The sequence below is a fragment of the Chionomys nivalis genome, chromosome 1, assembly GCF_950005125.1.
Source record: "Chionomys nivalis chromosome 1, mChiNiv1.1, whole genome shotgun sequence".
Lineage (NCBI taxonomy): Eukaryota > Metazoa > Chordata > Mammalia > Rodentia > Cricetidae > Chionomys > Chionomys nivalis.
Window position 1 is genome coordinate 17,924,249 of NC_080086.1, and position 23,525 is coordinate 17,947,773.

The following is a 23,525-nucleotide window of genomic DNA, read 5'->3' on the forward strand; positions in this document are numbered from 1 at the left end:
TATATTTAGTACCAGTTTGTTCACTTGGGACTAATATTTAAACATGTTAACTATCTTGATTCAAAGAATGAGCTACCAAAATAAGAAATGAAGTCTAAGTTCTTTCATAATGAAGTAGAAAATTATTTAGATAAAAATAAATGTGAGGTGTGTGTGTATGTATGTATATGCCAGAATAATTGATGAAGTAGTTATTCTCATTACTATATATTCAAGTATTAATGGTCTACATATAGTTATTAGATAATTTTTTTGGACAATATAAGAAAATCTCTCTGGAGTCCTATTTGAAGTGTTGATATATCTTTACTTAAGAAATAACTTGTGTTGGTTTAGATTTCATTTTCCTCTCCTGCGTGACTTACAGTTTTTGCATGGTACTTTTCCAGACCTCAAGTTATCAGATTAAAATATTAAAGGTAAATCCATGCAATAATGCAAATAAATGTATATGAATTTGAATGTTGGCATATAAGACTTCAGCATGTCCTTTATCACTAGTCAAAAAGACTCTGGGCTACTATGGAACAAGGCATCTGGATGGAGCTCAACCAGACTTAGAAAATGCAATGCTTTCATGAAGCCAACTGATATTGTTTGTTCTTTGTTATTGCATCTGAAAACTAAAATGAGCGTATATGTGGTATACTTTGAAAAATAGTAGATATATAACATTTAAAATGATTGCATTGCCACCAATTCTTCAGTGACTTTATGTCCGAGAACATAAAAACAATGAGAGATGCCATACAAGTGATATCAACAACAATGTTCAATGTGGAGTTTATATCTGGAAATTTGGGGAATGGGTTCATTGCAGTGGTGAACATCATGGACTGGGTCAAGAGAAGAAAGATCTCTTCAGTGGATCAGAGCCTCACTGCTTTGGCCATCTCCAGGATCATTGTGCTGTGGTCAGTGTACATAATGATATCAATGTTTTCAATGTACCCAGAATTAAAAGTGACTATAAAAATAGTAAGACTGACTAATCTTATCTGGATAATTTTTAACCATTTTAGCATCTGGATGGCCACCATTCTCAGCATTCTTTATTTTCTCAAGGTAGCCAATTTTTCTAACTCTATTTTCCTCTACTTAAGGTGGAGATTTACAAAAGTGGTTCCAGTGGCATTGCTGATTTCTCTATTCCTCTTGTTTGTAAATATTTTAGTGGTGGAAATACAAATAGACATGTGGATGGATCAGTTCAAAGCAAATGTATCTTACAGCTGCAAATTAAAAAAATTTACACATATTACAAGGCTTCTTGTATTAACAAATGCTATGTTCCCATTAATACCTTTCACTGTGTCCATGACAATGTTTTTTCTGCTCATCTTCTCCCTGTGGAAACATGTGAAGAAGATAAAGCACATTACCAAAAGCTCCCGAGATGTCAGCATCACAGCTCACATCACAGCCTTGAAAGCTATAGTTGCCTTTCTCCTGCTGTATGTAATTTTTACATTCTCTCTTTTCATACAATTTTGGAGTCATGAGTTTGAAGAAAATATTTTTTTTCAAAAATATTTTCCGTGTTGGTATAATTGCTTTTCCATCACTCCATTCATTTGTCCTAATAATGGGAAACAGTAAGCTGAGGCAGATCTCTTTTCTGGTACTGACAGCATTAAGGTGCAAGATCCAAGGATGTGCACCCTTGAGTCTCTGACACAGTAGGTGGGGAATAATTTGAATATTTTCAATTGGGATTACTTCATAAGAAATTATTGTTCATTTTAATGTACATATTGTAAATGCAATTGCATCCTGTAAGAAGTAAGTGCTATACCAACTGAAAACAACTATGAAGAAGAATGAGAATATAAAACATGTACATGTAAGAATATTTTCAGTAATAAAATTTCAATGGCTGTAAATTATTTGAGATTTTCAAATGATTAATTTATACTATAGAAATACCCACTCCTGTTAGAGAGTTAATGATGTAATTTTTTATTTACTATTTCTGTTTAAGAATTAAAACCTCAAATCAGCTCCCTAGCATTCAAGTAAAAGATAGACATAGTTCAACACTTAGGGATCAAACATAGGTAGATTCTGAGAATCACTGGCTGATCAGTCTATCAGAAACAGCAAACTTCAGTTTATAATTAGAGACCCTATATCAAAACTATAAGGATTAATTCATAGAACTGGACATCCATTGTGTAACTCTAAATACACAGACATGTGCTGACAAGTACACATACATACAGCTGTATGACATCCATGCATGTAAATAATGATATAATAATAAAATTGCAATTAAATGCACACACCCATGAAATAGTAAAAAATCAATAAATTTTATACACATAAAATAATTTCTAATCTAGAAAAAATGTTTTTTATCATAAAATTTTCTATGTAGACTTACAAATCATAGTTTTTATATCTTCTCAAAATCATGGTGGCATTTTGATTAAATAGTCTATTAATTGGAAGTAAGTCACCATTCTAATGAAAACTAGACATTATAAAATAGAAAACTGATGTGTTTTATAGGCACTTACTAGAGAGATGGTGTCATATATGTGGCTTCAACTTAAATATTTATGCATTCTACAGATTTCACCTGTGCAACGTCAGTTTTCACATGGAAAAAATGAGATCTAATGTGGCAAAAGTTTAGGACCTAGTAATACATATATAGAGGTGTGGGGATTACATGTGTTTTCTGAACTGGCAGCCAGAAGCTTTATGGAAGTGTCACATTAATTTTCTATGTCAAACTCACTGTTTCTTGTTCATGTAATCTGCATGTAATTTTAATCATTATGTTTCTTTTTCCTTTTAATATGGAAATTTTCATCTGTTGGTGTTGGCCTCATAATAAAATGTAATGAAGTTGTTTTAGTGACTTGGTTTTGCAGAAGTAGGAATAATTTCAGAGTCCATAGTGGTAACTGTTAGATCATAGAACCAGAAAGAATATTTCTTGGTGCTTCAATGGGAAGTGAAACACTAAGTTATGACATAAATATTTTTAGATTATCTTTACAGAAAATAAATTTCTATTTGTTCTCAAAAAATCTAGTACATTATGGAATTTGTACTGTGTTTATTTTATTTATTTATTTCATGTACATTAGTGCTTTGCCTACATTTATGTCTATGTGAGGGTGTTAGATCCCCTGGAACTGAAGTCACAGAGAGTTGTAATGTTATGTGGGTTTGGGGACTTGAACCCAAGTAGTCTTCTGGAAGAGCAGACAGTGCTCCCAACCACTGAGCTCCTTTTTTTTCTTATTTGTTTGTTTGTTTGTTTGAGACAGGGTTTCTGTGTATATTCCCAGCTCTCCTGGAACTCACTCTGTACACTAGACTAGCCTCAAACTCAGAAATCGGCCTGCATCTGCCTCCTGATTACTGAGATTAAAAGTATTGTTATTTATAAGAAAATTTTATATTTCTTGTTTATTGAATTAAACTGACATATGTTAATAGTGGCACATAAACAATGATATATAATCAAATCCATAATACTATATTGAATAAAGTATATTGTTTGACCTTTGAATTAGTGGGACTTGAAACTATCAGATGCAAAATAAAACTAGAAAGTGTCTAAAAAGAGTAAGTTGTGGCCAAAAAGAAAAATGTCAAGTTAACTGACATGAGAAACCTTGTAAAGATATTTCAATGTTCTGAATAAATAAATATCCATAAATCATATACCTATAAATAAGGATTTTATACAATGTATTTTTGTTATATTCCTTCCATTTTCCAAACTTTTATGAGATCTCCATTTACCACCCACCCAAATAATATTCTTTCTCTCTCTTTATTAGAAATAAAAACAAAAAACATAAAATCCCCAAACAAAACCAACCAATGAAACAATCAAACAAACAAAATTATGGAATCCACATATGTGTTGGTCAACTAACTATTCCTGTGTGTTCTCCTGCCTATATGCAGCATCATTCTATTAAAGAAAATTGATTTCCCTGCCACCAAAGTTATAAATTGTAGATATCCTCTTGGTTAGGTGTGGAACTTTAAGTCCATTTTCCCTTCTCCATACTGACATTTTTTTTTTTCTGGATTTAACTTATATTGGTCTTGTAATGTGTCATGGTCTCTATGAATTTGTAAGTGCCCTGGCCCTTTTGTGTCTGGAAAATTCTGTCTCCTTAGAGCCATTTGCCACCTTTGGCTTTTACAACCTGTCTACCTTCTCTTCTACATAGATTCCTGAATCTTGCAGAGAGAAATGTGTTACCAGTATCCCAACAAGAATACAAACCGCAAAAATATTCACTATCTTCTTCTTGTTTGGTTGTAGGTTTCTGTGATAACTGCTAGCAACTGCAAGAACTTTTCTGATGAGGGTTTAGTGAGGTTTTAGTGATCTATGGGTAAAGCAATATGTTTTTAATAGTCATTTTTGTTATGCTCATTTATCAGAAAAGTAATTTTTCTTGTGCTTATGACCGATCTTATTGTAGCGTCTCGGTCTCGTTTACAACATATGGTATGGGATCCATTTCATAGAGTGGGCCTTAAATCTAATAAAATAGTGGTTGATTTCTCTGTAATTTAGTTCATGACACTATTACACAAGTGGGCATATCATGCAGGCAAGTTGTAACTACATCTTACAAAGTTAAGATTTTAGTGAGATTGATGATTACTTAACTTCCAGAACTGATCATTAGCCTAAAGGTTTGAAGCTTCCAGTTGAATAACAGTGAGATCTCTCCATGCTACATGTCAGAAGTATTGGTGACATCTGTAACATGGTCTTTTGTTGACGATTACAATAAAGTAGTTCTGCCCTAACACAGAATAGAATGTAAAAAGGGGTTTTTAATTTAGGGATGGATTCACAGATCAATGGTCCTCTGCATGAGTGAGAAACAGGAAATGAATCCATCAGCCAAGAGAGATGCACACATTTCTACATCTGTTTTTATAGCACCCAAGACCACATCAAAAGTGGTCCAGCATCTAAAGGAAAATAATATTACTTGGGTAAACAAGAAGTGCAAACAAGCAACTCCCCAAATGTTCAATAATGACAGACAGATGTGCATGTGTTTTACATCTGTTTTATAGTACACAGGGCCATGCTCAAAGTGGTCTAGCATCTCAAAGGCCATTGACTGAAGGCATTCCCCCAGCAGTCTTTTTGTCAAGTTCTTCAGGGTAGTGAAGAGCATTAACAATAGCCTGTAGTGTTTAGAAAGTTCTATAGCAACTCTTTGGCCAACAACTCAAAAAAGTAACTCATTTCTGACAATAGAGATTTTATTTGATATGATGAATATGATGTGGAGTTTGGTCATTATATGGTAACTGCACTTAAATCTTGCTCTCTGTCTCTCATTCACACACATATGAACCACCTACTGTAGTAGTTTTTCTAAGGGAATTTCAAAAGACCTTCATATAGATATCTCAATCAATATTATACTTTAACTTGTCTTCCCATTCCCTTTCTCATTTAATTTTCTTATGCTAATTTTATTCTTTATCACTTATAACATTGGAAGATACCCAACTATATCCAGATCCCTTAGTAGATAATATATATCATATATGCAATATTACATATTGTCTTTGTAGCACTATATAATATTATATATTATATATAAACATATGTGTATGCTTATATGTAACAATAATGATTAAGATGATGTCACAAATTTGTAAGGCAAGCCATCCATGTGAGCACTGGATAGAAAGAGGGAGGAGTCACAATGTAGTAAGACAGTACTTATGTATGATATCTCCAAAAACTTAGAGTAAACAAGGAATCTACACACACACACACACACACACACACACACACACACGCATAAATGATAAACTTTTTAGGAGTTTTTCAGAAAATAAAATGAAACAAACAGAAAAACACACAACAAAAAAATAAATAAACAATCAAACAATAAAAAGAGAAGGTTTTGAAAGGAAAATTTTGCAGACAGGTTACTTCAAACTAAATTTTGTCAGAAATATTGAACCAAAGTAGAAAACTTGTAACATGCTGCATAAATTAAGTTTTAAACTTTACTAGTTGAAGTGTAAAAGCCTGAAAAACTTCAGTTTTGCAAATACTGAGCCAAACAAAATTCACAACAAGGAAAAGCATATATGTTTATTTTCATACTGCCTAATCATTTGAACTTACCTTCTAACACCTGCAAGAAAAGATTGTTGTATAGTCAAGAACATGAAATGGATTAGTGAATTTATTTTGTGTACTTTGGGAATCATAGTGTTTTATAGAAAACTTTTCACTACCCCCAATCTTTAGCATACTGTGGTACTTTAACATGTGACATTTTTCACAGAACTTAAAAAAAGGCCTTCTAGAATTCATAGGTACATAAGCATTGAGGAAAGAACATTAACAAATAATGGCTCTTTTGAATATACTTTATTGTTTATTCTCTCCCTGTCTTAAGTTTGCTACTAAATAACATGACCACCCAAGGAATGGAACAATTCATTTTTGGAAACATTAAAGGTCATTATATAATATATTATAGTGGCATACAGTGAATACATTAAAATCTAAATGGCTAGACAACAAAAATAATTATATGTCTCTGCTCATTTTAATTGTGAACATAATAGCCAGGTGATAGAATAGACCTATATGTCTGACAACAGATAAAAGGATAATAAATATATATGTATACATGTATGTCTATCTATCTGTCTGTCTATCTACCTATCTATCCATCTATAACACATATATTAATTTTAAGCAGAAATAGAAAGGTACAAATATATGTCACCTGCAAGAAAGTGGATTCCAATGAAGATTAGATGTTAAGTGAAATAAGTCAGACTTAAAATACAAATATCTTAGTGTTCATCCCGTATGGGTCCTATATTTTAAAGATGCAGTACTAATATATGCATGTTTTATCTATATAATTTATAGTAAAAATCCAAGCCTACAATAGTGATATAGTTATAATCTCTATGTCTCTCTCTGTGTCTGTCACACACACAGTAGTAGAAGAGATTTGCTGGAAAACAGTAAAGGTGGTGACAAAATATAGAATTGAGAATGTATATGTTAAACTATATGATATAGTTGTGTAAAATGTCTTTATAAAACCTATAAAGAATAAATGTCATAAACACACTTTATTCTTCTCTAGAGTAGCTGCATAATGAAAACCTATTATGAATAAGTGATTTGCATCTGGAAACATATTCCATTTTTCTTATTGAAAATAGGTTCTCCTTCCATACAATGCATCCCAACTGAAATATATCTTTTACCTTTTCTCTTCCTTGCTTTCCCTTGATGATGGAAGTCACAAAATCATCCCACATCAGTTCAGAATTACAAATAATAAAAGAAAACTTACAGATCACTGTCTTAGATAACTGCCCTCTGCATGAACAGGAACAAAGTCTAGCAGCCAGAAGTGGGAACTGGAAGCAAGAGAGTGGGCACACGCTATATAACTGCTTTTAGAGTATCAGAGATCACACCCAAGTGGGTTAGTATCTTAAAGGCTTTTGGTTGAAGGAGTGGAATGTGCTCCCACAGCATCTCCTACCACATTCTTTATCCCATATCCATTCTCCTTCCATTTCCACTTCACAAAATAGCAGGCCTCAAAGAGATATATGCCAAACAAGATAAGACAAGATACAATAAGAAAATATGAAAGCTTCATATCAAGGCTGGATAAGGCACTTCAATAACAGAAAAAGGGTCTCAATTGCAGGGAAGACTCAGAGATGCACCAGCTCCTTTTGTAGTTAGTCTCACAAAAACACCAAGCTAATGGACATAAAACATATTCTGTAAGCCTGTTGCAGATGTATACAGGCCTCATGCTTGCCATTTCAATCTCTGTGAGCCCAAGTGAGCCCTGCTTAATTTATTTGATGGGCCATGTTCTCTTAGTGTCCTACATCTCTGACTCCCACAGTCTCCTTGCCCTACACCTCTTCTGTAGTGTTCCTAGATCTCCTAAACAATTGACCTGATGGGGACCTCCAGGTCTCTTTCTAGAACCACCCTCTTAGATTACATAAAGTTTCTGCTGAACTTGGTTTCCATACCACTCCCAAGTGTCTTCCAATCCCATCCATCCTCAAACACTATCCATCCATGTCTTCCCCCTCTCTGTCCTGATTCCTCCAGCTCCTGATCCAACCTACCTCCAGTCCATATGCAGAATCTTTTGTAATTCCACATCCCAGGGAATTTCATGCTTCTATCATAGCCCTCCTCTTTACCTGACCTTTATGAGTCTGTGGATTATAATTTGGTTATTACTTAACAGCTAATATCCACTTAGAAGTGAGTACATACCATAATTGTCTTTCTGGGTCTGCGTTACCTCACTAAGGATGATTTTCTATTCTAGTTGCATTCATTTGCCTGAAAAATTTCATAATGTCTTTTTAAAAAAAAAACAGCTGAGGAATACATCATTGTGTAAATGTACCATATTCTCTTTATCCATTCATCACTTGAAGGATATCTAGGTTGTTTCCAGTTTCTTCCCCTATTGAACAAAGCCACAATGAGCATGTGAATAAGTGTCCTTGTGAAAGGATGTAACATCCTTTGGGTATCTCCCAAAAGTTGTATCGTTGGGTCTTGAGGCAGATTGAGTCCCAATTTTCTTAAAAATTCTGTATTGATTTCTACAGTGACTGTACAAGTTTGCATTCCCACCAACAATGTTCAAGAATGGGAAAGTCTGTCAAGTGACAGTTTACTCACTGAATATCGTACAAAGGTGTGGATGTTTTTGTTTACCTTATACCATCAGGATCCAGGACTTAATTATGATGATCAATCTGGTTGTTTTTGGAACAAAATTTAGTATAACTACTACATTACATAGTGAAAGACCCTAATTTCTAGGGTTCAAGGAAGGATCCCCCAGACTCAATAAGCCACGCCAATGGATGCAACCAGCAAGAGGATTTCTTATTGTTAAAGGTGCCTAAGGGTGACTCAGTACTCTCATGAGACTGAGCCACCGGTGTATTTTTCAGCAAGTATTTATAGGGTCTCGGGGTCACATACCGGGGAAGCATAGCAACAGCAACATCATTGGTCAATTCAAATTAACATATGGGGTGGGTCAACATCAGGACAAAAACAAGTCTAGATCAAGCCAGTTTCAGCCAGTTTCTGCCAATTTCTGCCCCTTAGGGCTTTGATAGATTACACAAAGGACTGGGTGTTTTTCCTTTTTGGCAGGTGCAACCAGTCTCAAGACTGCTTCTGTGGCCCACAGATAATCCTGTTTTGCCCTAACCCAGTTTTAACATAAAAACGCCTAAGTTGGAAACTGGGGCAGGGGTTTTATTGAGTTGTGGTCTCACATAAGTAGTAAGAAAATTAAGATTTTTGATCTGTGTAAGTGATTTTCACATCGATTTTTTTTGGTAGAAATAGCAAGATAGTGAAAAATTGCATACAGTGAATGAAACAGGTAAACACTGCAATTCTGATGAAAAACTTAGTTTAATAGACATATTGTCTTTTAGCTTGTGCTCAGGGCTGATGAGTCTTAAGTAACATACAATCTTGTATGTTTATAATCTGATCAATATTTTGTTTTTGTCTTACTTTTCCAAATTAGACTGATGGGTTGTTCATGTTTTATGTTATATTATTCATCTATTAAATAATAAAGTATGTGTTGAACTTATCTCCTCTGGTTCCTAGAGTCTTTTTAATGCAAACAAGACATCATAGAACAGATGGTAGAAGGTTTGGTAGGTAACCACATAACATAGGGTGTTATTATTATGTCAGATAACTGATATTTTGTATATCTTTGCAACTCACATAATAATTTTTATTTAAAGAAGCTGGGTTCCTCAGATGCTCAGTTTTGACACCTGGTTAAGGTATGAAGGTATATACAGTGATTGTACTTACTGAATGGGAAGTTCTGGTTAATATGTAATGGGATATATTATGATTGTGATTACTGAATGGGAAGTCAGAATACTTTGATAAAATGTTACATGAGCTTTGTGTGCTAATCTCAGCCACTTGTTTTTGTAATTAGAAGATCGTGCCAGGTGGTGGTGTTTGCCTTTAATCCCAGCAATTTGGGAGGCAGAGGTGCTGCGCCAGCACAGCCTGGATAGCCAAGACTGGCAGGCGGTGCCAGGATGGAGACACGGAAGCTTCTTTTCAGGTGGAAGAAAGCAACCTTTATTTTGCCCAGCAACCTTTTATACCTCTACTCCTTCTGTGGAGACCAACTGGCCAGAAAGAACACAAACATCATTGTCAATTATAGACCACAAGGAAGTTCCGGCTGTCAGTCAGGGGGAGTAAGGGCAGCTGGATCACAACACAGAGGCAGGTGTATCTTGGTGAGTTGGATCAAGGCCAGCCTGGTTTACAGAGTAAGTTCCAGAACAGCCAAGGTTGTTATACACAGAAACCCTGACTGAAACGTATGATCTACATATAATGATTTGTTGATCTACTTATGATTTTAGAGTTTTGTTTTTGTTGGCTTTTTAATGAAACATCTGTAACCTTTCCAATGTTCTATGGTTGTGCTAATAACTGTTCCCTCAGTAAATTTAATGTTTTTTTTAGTTGTTTTCAGCAGCAGTTAAAAATAATATTTTTAGCTTTCAGATAAAAGAGTTGAATTTTCTTCACACTGAATTATTTGCTCCTGAATTGATAAAATTCATTATAAGTATCAAAATGTGTTATTTCATAAAATGTTATCATATTTTTTTAAAAAAATACTTTTAATTGAAAGAATTACATCACTTTACTCCCACATTTTCCTTCATCCAGTCCCTCCTAGCTGCCTTCTCTTGAGTTCATCCCTCCTACCTCTTTGTCTTTGATTTTATTTGATGAGTGAGTATGTGTGTGTGTGTGTGTGTACAAATATATAGAAATACAACCTACTGAATCCTCTTTGTTTTCTGTGTGTCTTAAGGCTGACCACCCTGCACTGAACAACCAGTAAGGGACTCATCCTAGTGAAGGGTAATTAACTTTCTCCCTGTATACATCATTCATTTCTAATGAAAACAACGACACATGTTAATTAATATAAACCATAATATACTTATTAATGCACATATGTTGTGTTATAACCTTATATGTGTAAAATTTATTTAAAAAATCAAAGTAAAAATAAGAAAGAACTTAGAAATAGTAAATAATTACAAAAGAAAAAAATATAATATTCAAACACAGGAAAGATTTTCTAAAAATCACTTGCTAGAAAATAATTTTATTTTACTATTAAGTGTTCACCATGGAATTCGGTTGGTGGGGAGGCAGTGGGAAGGATCTGGGAGGAGTTGTGGGAGGGAGACCATGATCTAGAATATATTATGTGGAAAATTTATTTTCATTTAGTAAAAAGAAATGCTCAAAAATTATACTGCCATGACTTCATATTCTTACCTCAAAACCTGTCCTTATTTATTCCATTAATTACCACTACTTTTGAATGACTCAGCTAGTTGTGAATAGCTTTCTTTAAGTTGTGTTGCCTGGTGGACTCAATGTGCTTCAGTGATGGCCATATCCATAGGAGTATACAAGCAACACTAACGATACTAGATAGGTTCTGTTGAGGGGCCCCTGGAAATGGGACCAGGATCTATTCGTGATTCATGAGCTGGATTTTTTTGGAGCCTATTCCCTATGGTGGAATGCCTTGCTCAACCTTGATACATGGAGGCATGGTAGAAGCTTGGTCCTGCCTTACGTTAATGTGCCAGGTTTTGTTGAATTCTATGAGAGGCCTTACCCTTTGGGAAGAGTGGATGGACAATGGGTTGGGAGGGAGGGAAGGGGAGCAGAAGGTAGGAAGGGCAAGGGGTCTGTGGTTAATATGTAAAATAAATAAAATTTTAAAATAGAAAGAGGACACAGCTTAAGGACATGGAAGAGAGGGTGAATATGTTTGAATATGTATGAAATTCTCTAAGAATTCATTAAAATATTTTTTTTGTTTGTTTGTTTTTTGTTTGTTTTTGTTTTTTCAAGACAGGGTTTCTCTGTGGCTTTGGAGCCTGTCCTGGAACTAGCTCTGTAGACCAGGCTGATCTCGAACTCACAGAGATCCGCCTGCCTCTGCCTCCCGAGTGCTGGGATTAAAGGTGTGCGCCACCATCGCCTGGCTAAAATATGTTTTTAAAGTGATTTGTATAATTTCCTACACATGCATTCTCACTGCAATATGATGTGGGAGTGTCATCTATCTGTTGCTTTGATTGGTTAATTAATAAAGAAACTGCTTGGCCTTTGATAGGCCAGTCCTTAGGTGGGTGGAATAGACAGAACAGAATTCTGGGAGAAAGAAAGCCGAGTGAGGCAGAGACACCATGCCTCTCCTCTCTGAGATGGAAGCAGGTTAAAAATCTCCCTGGTAAGCCACCAGCTCATGGTGCTACACAGATTATTAGAAATGGGTTAATCAAGATGTGAGAATTAGCCAATAAGAGGCTAGAACTAATGGGCCTAGTAGTATTTAAAGAATACAGTTTCCATATAATTATTTTGGGTAAAGCTAGCCAGGTGGCAGGATGCAGCCCACTGCTCCTCTTGCTACAGAGTGGCTGCCCAACATGGCTAACTAATGCCACGTAAAACCTGAGGGGGCTTAAAAAGGAGAGAGAGAGAATTTAAGACAGCATTTTGCTGTTTGTGGGTGGCTTGCTGCAAAGAAATTTTCCTGACTCAGTGGCAGGAAAAAAACGGCTGTTTTTAAATGCTGACTTTCTGGGCTGTACTGCCATCATGATCTCTGTCTGGCTCATGTGGGAGACAGACCCTTTGAATGGAGCATTTGGAGTAAAGTGCTATGGCTTGCTTGATGGCAATGGGAACTGCTGTGTGCCTGGAACTGTGTGACTCAGGGACACCAAATGGCTCTGAGGCAGGAGCAGCTCAGCTCTGCCATGCTGAACTGTGCTGGTCTCAGGTAGGAACTTTCGTAATTACCGTAATAACAGCACAATTAAGGTTTAGACTGGCAGTAAATAAGTGGCACCATATTACCCCTACATGATGCAACTTAAGTTTTTAAGAACATGCTTAGCATTTTAAGAAGTGCTCCTGGACAGTAAAGAATTACAGATTCACAGTAGGACAGATTCAGACATAAAAGACCTCTATGGGTCACAATGTTGGATGAGTGTATGTAGGCTTGGGAGAGAGAAGAAAAAAAATATAGAAAATAAAGTTAATGTTTAAAAAAAGGGTAAAGTCTTTAAAGAGATGATGGAGGTGGGTCTTGTATCTTATCTGTTGCTTTCATTGATTAACTAATAAAGAAAACTGCCTTAGCCAATTTGATAGGCCAACCCTTAGGTGGGTGGAGTAAACAGAACAGAATGCTGGGAGAAAGAAGCTGAGTCAGGAGTCGCCATGATTCTCCCACTCCAGACAGACGCAGGTTAAGATCTTTCCTGGTAAGCCAGCTCGTGGTGCTACACAGATCGTTAGAAATGGGTTAGATCAAAATGTAAGAGCTAGCCAATAAGAGGCTGGAACTAATGGGCCAGGCAGTGTTTAACAGAATACAGTTTCCGTGTAATTATTTCAGGTATAAAGCTAGCCATGCAGGCAGCTGGGTGCCAGGAACAACAACAAAGAGACAGAGTACAGATAGTTATAGATTAAAAGAAATAAAGAAAAATAAGCCACGTAAAAATGGAAAATTCCCAGAGTGTATGGATCCTTTGTATTATTGTCTTTTCTTTAAAATTTTTGACTGTGAAGGAGCTAAGTACAGAGAGACATTTCATTATATGGGCTGCCAAGTGGAACCAGAATGGATATCATAAGAGTATTATGACTTCAGAATTTGGGTCTAAGGATATGATGCTTTGGAGAGGGTCTTCTTTTGCTTTCACAGAGGATGAGACCCTGTGAATTGCTTCTATCCCAGTATGGTATGATAGATCACATCCTCCTGAAAGGTCACCGTGAATACCTTCAGAAATTTACTTCACCCAACAGGTTATACCATAAAAGATCCGATTAACAGCGCTCCCATTCATCAGGAAGCAGTTTGGAGAGAAATAACTGCGCCCATATTCCCAAACATTGTTTATCAATGTTCCTTTACATTAAATGGGGAAAATGATATAGATATGAATAATTTGCATTGGTATGGATTTTAAGGTCACTTTTGTTATATGTATATGTATTTCTGTTCTTTATTAAGGTATTGTGATTGTGTAATTCGTTTCAAAATGTAATGTATAATTAGAAGTATAGGTTGTTAATGGATAATCATCAATAATAGTCAAGCTTGTAGTCATGTTAGATTTTCTAGATATATAGAGATATATTTCAGTTAGATAGGCATTCTTCATATCTTTCAAAGATTATAGAATATGGAATTTTAAATGTTTCAATAATTTAGGGCTTTTCATGACAATGAGACGTGTCTGCTCCTGGCAGCACCAGCTACTTCAAGAGGAGGATGGGCATCGAAGAGGCTCCTTATGGAGTTGGATAGCCATTTGGGCAAGAAACTGCTCTTGCATGGACTGCTGCATAAACTGGACACAGAGAACCCACAGAGAGAGGACTGCTGACCTTGCCTAAAGGTGAGATGGTCTTTCAGGGTTCCTGATTCATGAAAGAGTCTGCGAGACATTCTGCAGGACACAGCAGAAAGTGGCTGAACTGTCTTTGAAATTTCCTGCTTCATGGAAGAGTCTGCTGGATACTATGGGCCTGTAGGCCGAAGACGAATGCCCCAACGGTACAGAGGAACTTTGGGTGACTGTCCAGGCAGCGAGGTGTCTCTGTCATTTCTAGAGTTTTGACCTTCTTGTTTGTTAAGGTAATATTATATTCTGGGGTCTTTGATAGAGTTGAAGAATGGTTAGTTTAGCCGGGCGGTGGTGGCGCACGCCTTTAATCCCAGCACTTGGGAGGCAGAGGCAGGCGGATCTCTGTGAGTTCGAGACCAGCCTGGTCTACAAGAGCTAGTTCCAGGACAGGCTCCAAAACCACAGAGAAACCCTGTCTCGAAAAACCAAAAAAAAAAAAAAAAAAAAAAAAAAAAAAAAAAAAAAAAAGAATGGTTAGTTATAGTTATAATTTTCCTTAGTTATGATAAAAGATAAAATAGATATAAATATTGTAACCATAATTCTTACTTGATAACTGTTTTGTTATATGTAATTTTACTATGTTAAAGTTAAAGCCTTCCTTTTTTTTTGTTTAAACAGAAAAAGGGGAAATGATGTGGGAGTTTCATCTATCTGTTGCTTTCATTGGTTAGTTAATAAAAAAACTGCTTGGCCTTTGATAGGCCAGCCCTTAGGTGGGTGGAGTAGACAGAACAGAATTTTTTTTTTTTTTTTTTTTTGGTTTTTCGAGACTGGGTTTCTCTGTAGCTTTGGAGCCTGTCCTGGAAGTCCCTTTGTAGACCACGCTGGCCTTGAACTCAGAGAGATCCGCCTGCCTCTGCCTCCTGAGTGCTGGGATTAAAGGCGTGCACCACCACCGCCCGGCCAGAACAGAATTCTGGGAGAAAGAAAGCCGAGTGAGGCAGAGACACCATGCCTCTTCTCTCTGAGACGGAAGCAGGTTAAGAATCTCCCTGGTAAGCCACCAGCTCGTGGTGCTACACAGATTATTAGAAATGGGTTAATCAAGATGTGAGATTAGCCAATAAGAGGCTAGAACTAATGGGCCAAGCAGTATTTAAAGAATACAGTTTCTGAGTAATTATTTTGGGGCATAAGTTAGCCCATCACTCCTATCACTACAGCAATATTTAATAATAGGCCTGTTTTATAAAGACAGTCACAGACCGATTTGTTTCCAAATGCTGAATTCTTAACTCTCAGTGTGCTTGTACTTGATGGTAACTATTTAAAGGATATCAGTAAAATTAAGTGAAGGTATAAATCAAGACTCTACTAGGAAGAAACCAGTCCTCCTGAGAAGAGGAAAGGATTCAGGAGTCTGTGTAAATAGCATGAAGCTCCATGGGTGTGTGTTCTTCTACCAGTTACTAAAAGAAGTCTCACCAGGATCCAAATCTGCCAGCCTCTTGATTTCACATATATCCTCTTGAACTATGAGGAAGCAAAACTTGATTTTCAAGCTACTGTGAATGGAATCATGCCACAGACACTTAGGCAAGCTAACACAGAGAGAAAAATTAAGGATAAGGGTTTATGCTAAAGAAATGAAATAATAAACAAAAAGAAAATGTACAAATCTTAGTCACCAAAAATGTGAACTTATTACCTGAATTTGATTGTATTTATAATTCTAAATAAAATTAACTATACTATTTAATATATTAAATTTTAATTGATTATAATAGCTTTAATAATATTTATTTATAAAATAAAAATATCCCCATAATACCCAATGGAAAGTTCATTCCTTCAAGAGGATGATAAAATTGATAGAGACTTTGTCCAATTTGAAAAGAAAACCTGACATAATCCAAAAATGATTCAGAAGAAAATGTCAGAGATGAGAACAAGTATTTGTTACAATTAATAGCCAAGGTTTGAAGAGATGGCTTAGTAGTTAACACTGCTACTGCCCATGCAGAGGAGTCAAATTTTATTTTCAGCACTCACATTAGACAGCTCACAATTTCCTATAATTCCAGCTGCACTGGACCTGCTGTCTCTGACTTCTTTGTGTACCCGCACTCTGTATACATGTAGTCACTTTCAGAGTAAAAGATTGATTATTCAATTTTAGTGAAAGTATTACTGGAATAGTCTCTGAAGCAGCTACTTGAAAAGTGTGAAGAGGACTTAAATATCAAAGAAAAATATAAATAATGATAAAATTATATTAGCAGCAAATAAGAAGATATTGCTCATGTTGAATATTGGTGGCACACACTTTTAATCCCAGCACCCAGGAGGCAAAGGCAAGCGGATATCTCTGAGTTTGAGGCCAGCCTGGTCTACAAGAGCTAGTTCCAAGAAAGGCTCCAAAGCTACAGCGAAAACCTGTCTCAAACCCTTCCCCAAAAAGAAGACGTAGCTCAATGTGTATATATATAAAATTTTGAATGACATATTTTTTCTATTTTTAGTTTTTATTTCTTATTAATTCTTTAAGAGTTTTGAATTTCAAACAAGATGTTCTATTCATATTCACACTCCATAATCTAATTCTTCCCAGACTCAGCCCCTGTTCCTACCCACCTACCTTTGTGTCCTTTATTCTGTCCTAAACAAAGAATAATTTTGCTGCCCAGACATTCTTCTATGTGTGGTCTTCCATTGGAGCATAATCATGTTATCAGGAGCTGTACTCCTAGAGAAAACCATTTCTCTCTCCTTTAGAAGTTAACATTTTCCGCCGGGCGGTGGTGGTGCACACCTTTAATCCCAGCACTTGGGAGGCAGAGGCAGGCGGATCTCTGTGAGTTTGAGACCAGCCTGGTCTACAAGAGCTAGTTCCAGGACAGGCTCCAAAACCACAGAGAAACCCTGTCTCGAAAAAGCAAAAAAAAAAAAAAAAAAAAAAAAGTTAACATTTTCCATTACCCTATAGCTAGGAGTAAGATTGTATTCCTAACTGGACTCTCTCTGATGAGATTTGGTCTAATGTGAGTTTACAAAGGTTTTGAATGTGCTGTGAGTTCATATGAGTAGTTACCCTGTTGGATCTAGATATTTCCTTATAGTTGTCCAGTGTCTCTTGGATTTATCCTTTTTCTATTCCCTCTTCTTCAATGATAGTCACTGAGACATAGACAACTTAAAGAGAGATTTCCTTTGGCTCATGGATTCAGAGGGTTGTCTTGTTCTATATGGTTGATTTGGTCTCAAGATAGGGCAATCAGGTTATTAAGAATGCATGACAGGAGAGACATTTTTAGAAATCAAGAAAAAGAAAGAGACAGAAGGACTGGAGACAGATATATGCATGTATGCTCACATCATCACACTTCTAATCAATCAGGACCCACTTACATAGTGTCTCCCACTTTTTAATTATATATTGAATTATGAATTTATAAGAAGATTGAAGCATTAATTAGGTTAGAGCCTTCCTGTAACAATCACTACCCATAAGCCTAAAAGCTTGAATCCAAATCTTTCATACATAAGGGCTTTGAACATCATTTAGAAAAATAAGTTGTGTTTTATTGATATAAATTTAATGTTTGGATGCTCACCTCCCTAGACCTGGATGGAGGGTGGAGGACCTTGGACTTCCCACAGGGCAGGGAACCCTGACTGCTCTTCAGACTGGAGAGGGAAGGAGAAAGGAGTGGGGGAAGGGGGAGAGGAGTGGCAGGAGAGCGAGAGAAGTGGTGGGAGAGGAGGGAAATGGGAGGCGGGGAGGAGGCGGAAATTTTTTAGGGAACCTGAAATGGCCCTATCCTATAGCCATATTGATGAATATCTTGCATATCGCCATAGAACCTTCATCTGGCGATGAATGGAGATAGAGACAGAGACCCACATTGGAGCACCAGAATGAGCTCCCAAGGTCCCAATGAGGAGCAGAAGGAGGGAGAACATGAGCAAGGAAGTCAGGACCGTGAGGGGTACACCCACCCACTGAGACAGAGAGACTGATCTATTGGGAGCTCACCAAGGCCAGCTGGACTGTGACTGAAAAAGCATGGGATAAAATCGGACTCTCTGAACACAGCGAACAATGAGGGCTGATGAGAGGCCAAGGACAATGGCACTGGGTTTTGATCCTACTTCGTGTTCTGGCTTTGTAGGAGCCTAGCCAGTTTGGATGCTCACCCTCCTAGACCTAGATGGAGGGGGGAGGACCTTGGACTTTCCACAGTGCAGGGAACCCTGACTGCTCTTCGAACTGCAGAGGGAGGGGAAAAGGAGTGGGGGGAGGGGGAGAGGAGTGCGAGGAGGGGGAGGGAAATGGGAGGCTGGGAGGAGGCGGAAATTTTTTTTTCAATAGAAAAAAAAAAAGAAAAGAAAGTTGTGATGTTTAAACCAGTCTAGTCCTGATGGAGGAAGGTAATTGTTTAATTAATAAAGAAACTGCTTGTCCCTCATAGGTTAGAATATAGGTGGGTGGAGTAAACAGAACAGAATGCTGGGAGGAAGAGGAAGTGAGCTTAGATGCCAATGCAACTGCTCCCCAGAGCAGACGTGATGAAGCTCCGACCCAGGATGGACGTATGCTAGAATCTTCCCGGTAAGTTTACCTCCGTGCTACACACATTAATAGAAATGGGCCAGGCAGTGTTTAAATGAATACAGTTTGTGTGTTGTTATTTTGGGGCATAAGCTAGCCAGGCAGCTGGGAGCTGGGTGGCAGGAACCCAGCCCGCCGCTCTTATCACAACATAGTCCATCAGCAGGATGACCTAGATCGCACAAGATATTGACTAAAGAAACAAAGGCTGTTGGTGGAATAAGAGGACTTGCACATGCTATTGCCAATTTGTGTATTCCTTGTATGACTCACTTGTTCCCATGATCTGTAATAGCAGCTGGGTTCATAAGGAAAAAACTGTCACAAGTTCTCTAACTCTTATATTTAGAAGAAGCCTTCACCTAATTTAATTCTCAGACAGAGTACTTTTCTGTTGAAGAGGAAGTGGGTGGTCATCTCTTCTCCATGAACCAAGTCAGAGCATGCAGCGATGTCCCTGTTCCTGAATTCCGTTCAGTACTACAACCCTCTGGTTTTCTCTATTGCCTTGATGCTAAGAAATGATCAAGAGCTTTGTTCTTTTTCCTTTAATTTACTGAAGTTACATCAGTCCTTAATCAACTGTGTTTGATAAGTTCACAGGCTCATTTTCTCTGAGATTATTTTACATATCCATCTATCCATCCACATCTTTCTGATTTCTTTTGATAAGTTCAAAATTGTAACCTTTTATCAATGCATTTAGTTTTCATTTAATAATACATTGCTGAAAAGAAGAGTGGTTGCTGACTTACATAACAGTTTCAGTCATCCTGCTTCAGTATTACCAGAAATAGAGTAAACTGATACATTGTATAGTCAAGTAAATTAAGATAAGGCACACCCCAAAAGTCTGTTCAATTGTAAGAAATGCAGAGCAGGTCACAGCCTATTCTTATCACCAAAGAAAAAATAATTAAAATTTTTTAGGAAGTAGGGTTCTTTTCATACCCCCATTAAATTAGGTTGTATGGGTTCCTATAGATTGAAAGATGATAATTGTGTATTTATATTGCCCTATCCAGGTACTGAAAATGTGTATTTGAGATTATGATTTAGCTGTAATGCTCCAAGAAGAGAGATATCTAAAAGCTTTTAATGTGTGAACTCAATATTGTCAGCATATGAATTGTTATTTGCAGCATTAAGATGAAATATGGTACTTTCTAAATATGTGTAAATTAGAACTTACAAGGAAATGTTAAAGACTCAGTAATATCTGAAGAATGAATTTGCTACTTTGCTTTTGGTATGAAGTGTTAATGTCATTCTCCCCTTGTCTCAAAGATAACCTTTCCCAAGGGGCTGTTCAGGTAGAACATAAGGTGTGTTCAACCTAGTATAAAGTATAGGAATGAGTACAGCAATACTACTCACAGCTCCTCCCTCTCCCAGAACTCACAGGCTTCAGGGGACATTTCAGTCTCTAAGATGATACCACAATATGCTCCTGAAATTTCTAAAATATTTTTCATACTGGCCTACCTTACTTTCCAAACAGTTCAAGCTGATTTTCTTTGTTCATCATTCCTTTAGAGACCACAAAGTGTGTGAACTTTACACACAGCAATACCCTAGATCCTTTCTGACATCACATGAAGTTGATAATGCATCCATTCTGTTTTGATTGGTTCTTAAATTGTTTCATTTCCTTGTGCTGCCTTCAGCTAGGAGAGAACAGTGGCATTATGCTATTTATTTTCTATCTCAGGCAGAGAGTGTGGCATCTGTTGTTAGTTGATTATAAAGCCTATAATGGGGGGAATGTAAAGAAAAGCAAATATCTCAAAGTCATTGATGCTCACAAAATATTGCCCTATGGGGTGAAGAACAGGCAGAAGGTGAGGAGCATGCTTACTGTGAGTTTGATCCCCCTCACCCTAGTGACTGCTTCAGAGGTTCAGATAGATTTATACTAGTTTTCATATTCAAAGGAAAATTTTCCTAAGTTTATTGAATCACTATATTTAGTATCCAATTGAAACCATTTTTTAGACATCATGGCTATCTTGATACAAAGAATTAGTTACAAGAATAAGCAATGTTAAGTGCAAAGTCTGTCATATTAAAGTGGAAATAATTTAGATAGAAAAATGTGAGGTATGTGTGTGCACATGTGCATTCTTGCCCGAATAATTGATAAAGTAGTTATTCTCATTTTAAATATTCGAGGACTACTTATCTACATCAAGTTATTAGACAACTTATAGTTAGGCCAACATGAGCATATGTCTCTCTGTAGTCCTAATTTGAAATGTTGAAATATCATTGTTACTTAAGAAAGCTCTTATGCTTGTTTCGATTAGTTTCCTCCTTCATGATATAGAGTTTCTGAATGGTCCCTTTTCAGACCACAAGTTATCAGATTAAAATATGAAATGTAAATACATGTAGATAATGCAAATAGATGTGTATGAATTTGCATGTTAGCATATAAAATTTCAGCATGTCCTTTATTGTCAGGAAAAAAAAGACTTTGGGCTTCTATGGAACAAACATCTGGATGGAGCTCAACCTGACTTAGAAAATGCAGGACTTTCAAGAAGCCAACTGAACCATTGGTTTCTTTGCTTATTATTACATATGAAACCTGAAGTTAGTGTATATGCTGTATATTTCTAAAAATTCTTGAGACATGGCATTCAAAATGATTGCATTAATATCTGTTCTTCAGGGAATTTAAGAAACAAAACATTCTCTTCAGACAATGAGTGCTGCTGTACAAGTGATATTTGCAACAATGTTCAATGTGGAGTTCATAACTGGGAATTTGGGGAATGGATTCATAGTACTAGTGAACATCATGGACTGGGTCAAGAGAAGAAAGATCTCTTCAGTGGATCATATCCTCACTGCTCTGGCTATCTCCAGGATCACTATGTTGTGGTCAACTTACCTAATGATTATCAATGTAGCCAGATGTAGAAGTGCTTATGAAAACAATAATACTAACTAATCTTATCTGGGTAATTTCTAACCATGGTAGCATCTGGCTAGCAACCATTCTCAGCATCCTTTATTTTCTCAAAGTAGCTAATTTTTCTTACTCTATTTTCCTCTACCTAAGGTGGAGACTTACAAAGGTGATTACAGTAGCATTGCTGGTTTCTCTGTTACTCTTGTTTGTAAATATTTTAGTAACAAACATACTAATAGATACATGGATGAATCAGTTCAATACAAATGTATCTTACAGTGACAAACTAAAAAATTTTACAGGCATTTCCAGACTTCTTGTATTAACAAATACTATGTTCACAGTAATACCTTTCACTGTGTCCATGACGACATTTTTTCTGCTCATCTTTTCCCTGTGGAAACATCTGAAGAAGATAAAGCATATTGTTAAAAGTTCCAGAGATGCTAACGCCACAGCTCACATAAAGGCCTTGAAAACTGTGGTTGCCTTTCTCCTGCTGTATGTAATTTTTACATTCTCTCTTTTTGTACAACTTTGGAACTATGACTTTAAAGAGAAAATTTTTTTAACATATTTTTACCCTGTTGGTATAATTGCTTTTCCATCATTCCATTCATGTGTCCTGATTATGGGAAACAGTAAGCTGAGACAGACCTCTCTTCTGGTACTGTCAGTGTTAAGGTGTAAGATCCAAGAATTTGGACCATTGTGTCTCCAACATACGAGGGGGATAATTTTGCATATTTTCATTGAGGATTTCTTCATTCTTCATTTTCAATGTATGTATTGTAAAGATACTTACATTCTGTAAGAAGTGCTATAGAAACAGTAAATAATTTTGAGAAGAATGAGAATATAAAACATCTACATGTAAGAATATTTTACTAATAAAATTTCAATGGCTGTAAATTATTCAGGATTTTAAAATGATTAATTAATAATATAGAAATACAATTATTGTCTATGGAAATAGTTCATTATATAATGCTATTTATTTTAACTGTTTAAACGTGTAGACCTGAGGTTAGCTCCCTAGCATACAACTAAAAGTCAGGCACAGCCCAGCACTTAATCAAATACAGGCAGATCCTGAGGGTATCTGACTAAGCAGTCTAGCTGAAACAAAAAACTGTGGTTTATAGAGACCCTGTATCAAGAATAAAGGGTTTAATTAATAGAAATAGACATTCAGTGTATAGCTCTAAATACACAGACATGCAGACAAGCACACCCACATATGCATGACACACATAGATGTAAATAATGTTATAATAATAATAAAATTACAAGTAAATGTGCACATCTATAAACAGTAAAAAATAACACTAATGGATTTTATACACATAAAATAGTTTCTAATCTAGAAAAATTGCTTAATTTCTCATAAAATTTTCTGTGTAGTCTTACACTTCAAATGATTTTTAGTTATTCTTAGAATCATGATGGCATTTTACTCAATTACTCTCTGGGTGTTAG

The 23,525-nt window shown here is 36.3% G+C and overlaps 1 protein-coding gene and 1 pseudogene across 1 annotated transcript; both read left to right on the plus strand.

The window, feature by feature from the left end:
* Window positions 1–735: 735 nt before the first annotated feature.
* On the plus strand, window positions 736–1,675 carry LOC130884056 (taste receptor type 2 member 125-like; annotated as a pseudogene).
* A 20,161-nt stretch (window positions 1,676–21,836) lies between these two features.
* Window positions 21,837–22,860, plus strand: LOC130884131 (taste receptor type 2 member 125-like). Its single transcript, XM_057785117.1, is given in 2 exon segments — window positions 21,837–22,030; window positions 22,032–22,860. Coding segments are annotated over 2 exon segments (1,023 nt in total).
* The last annotated feature ends 665 nt before the right edge of the window (window positions 22,861–23,525 follow it).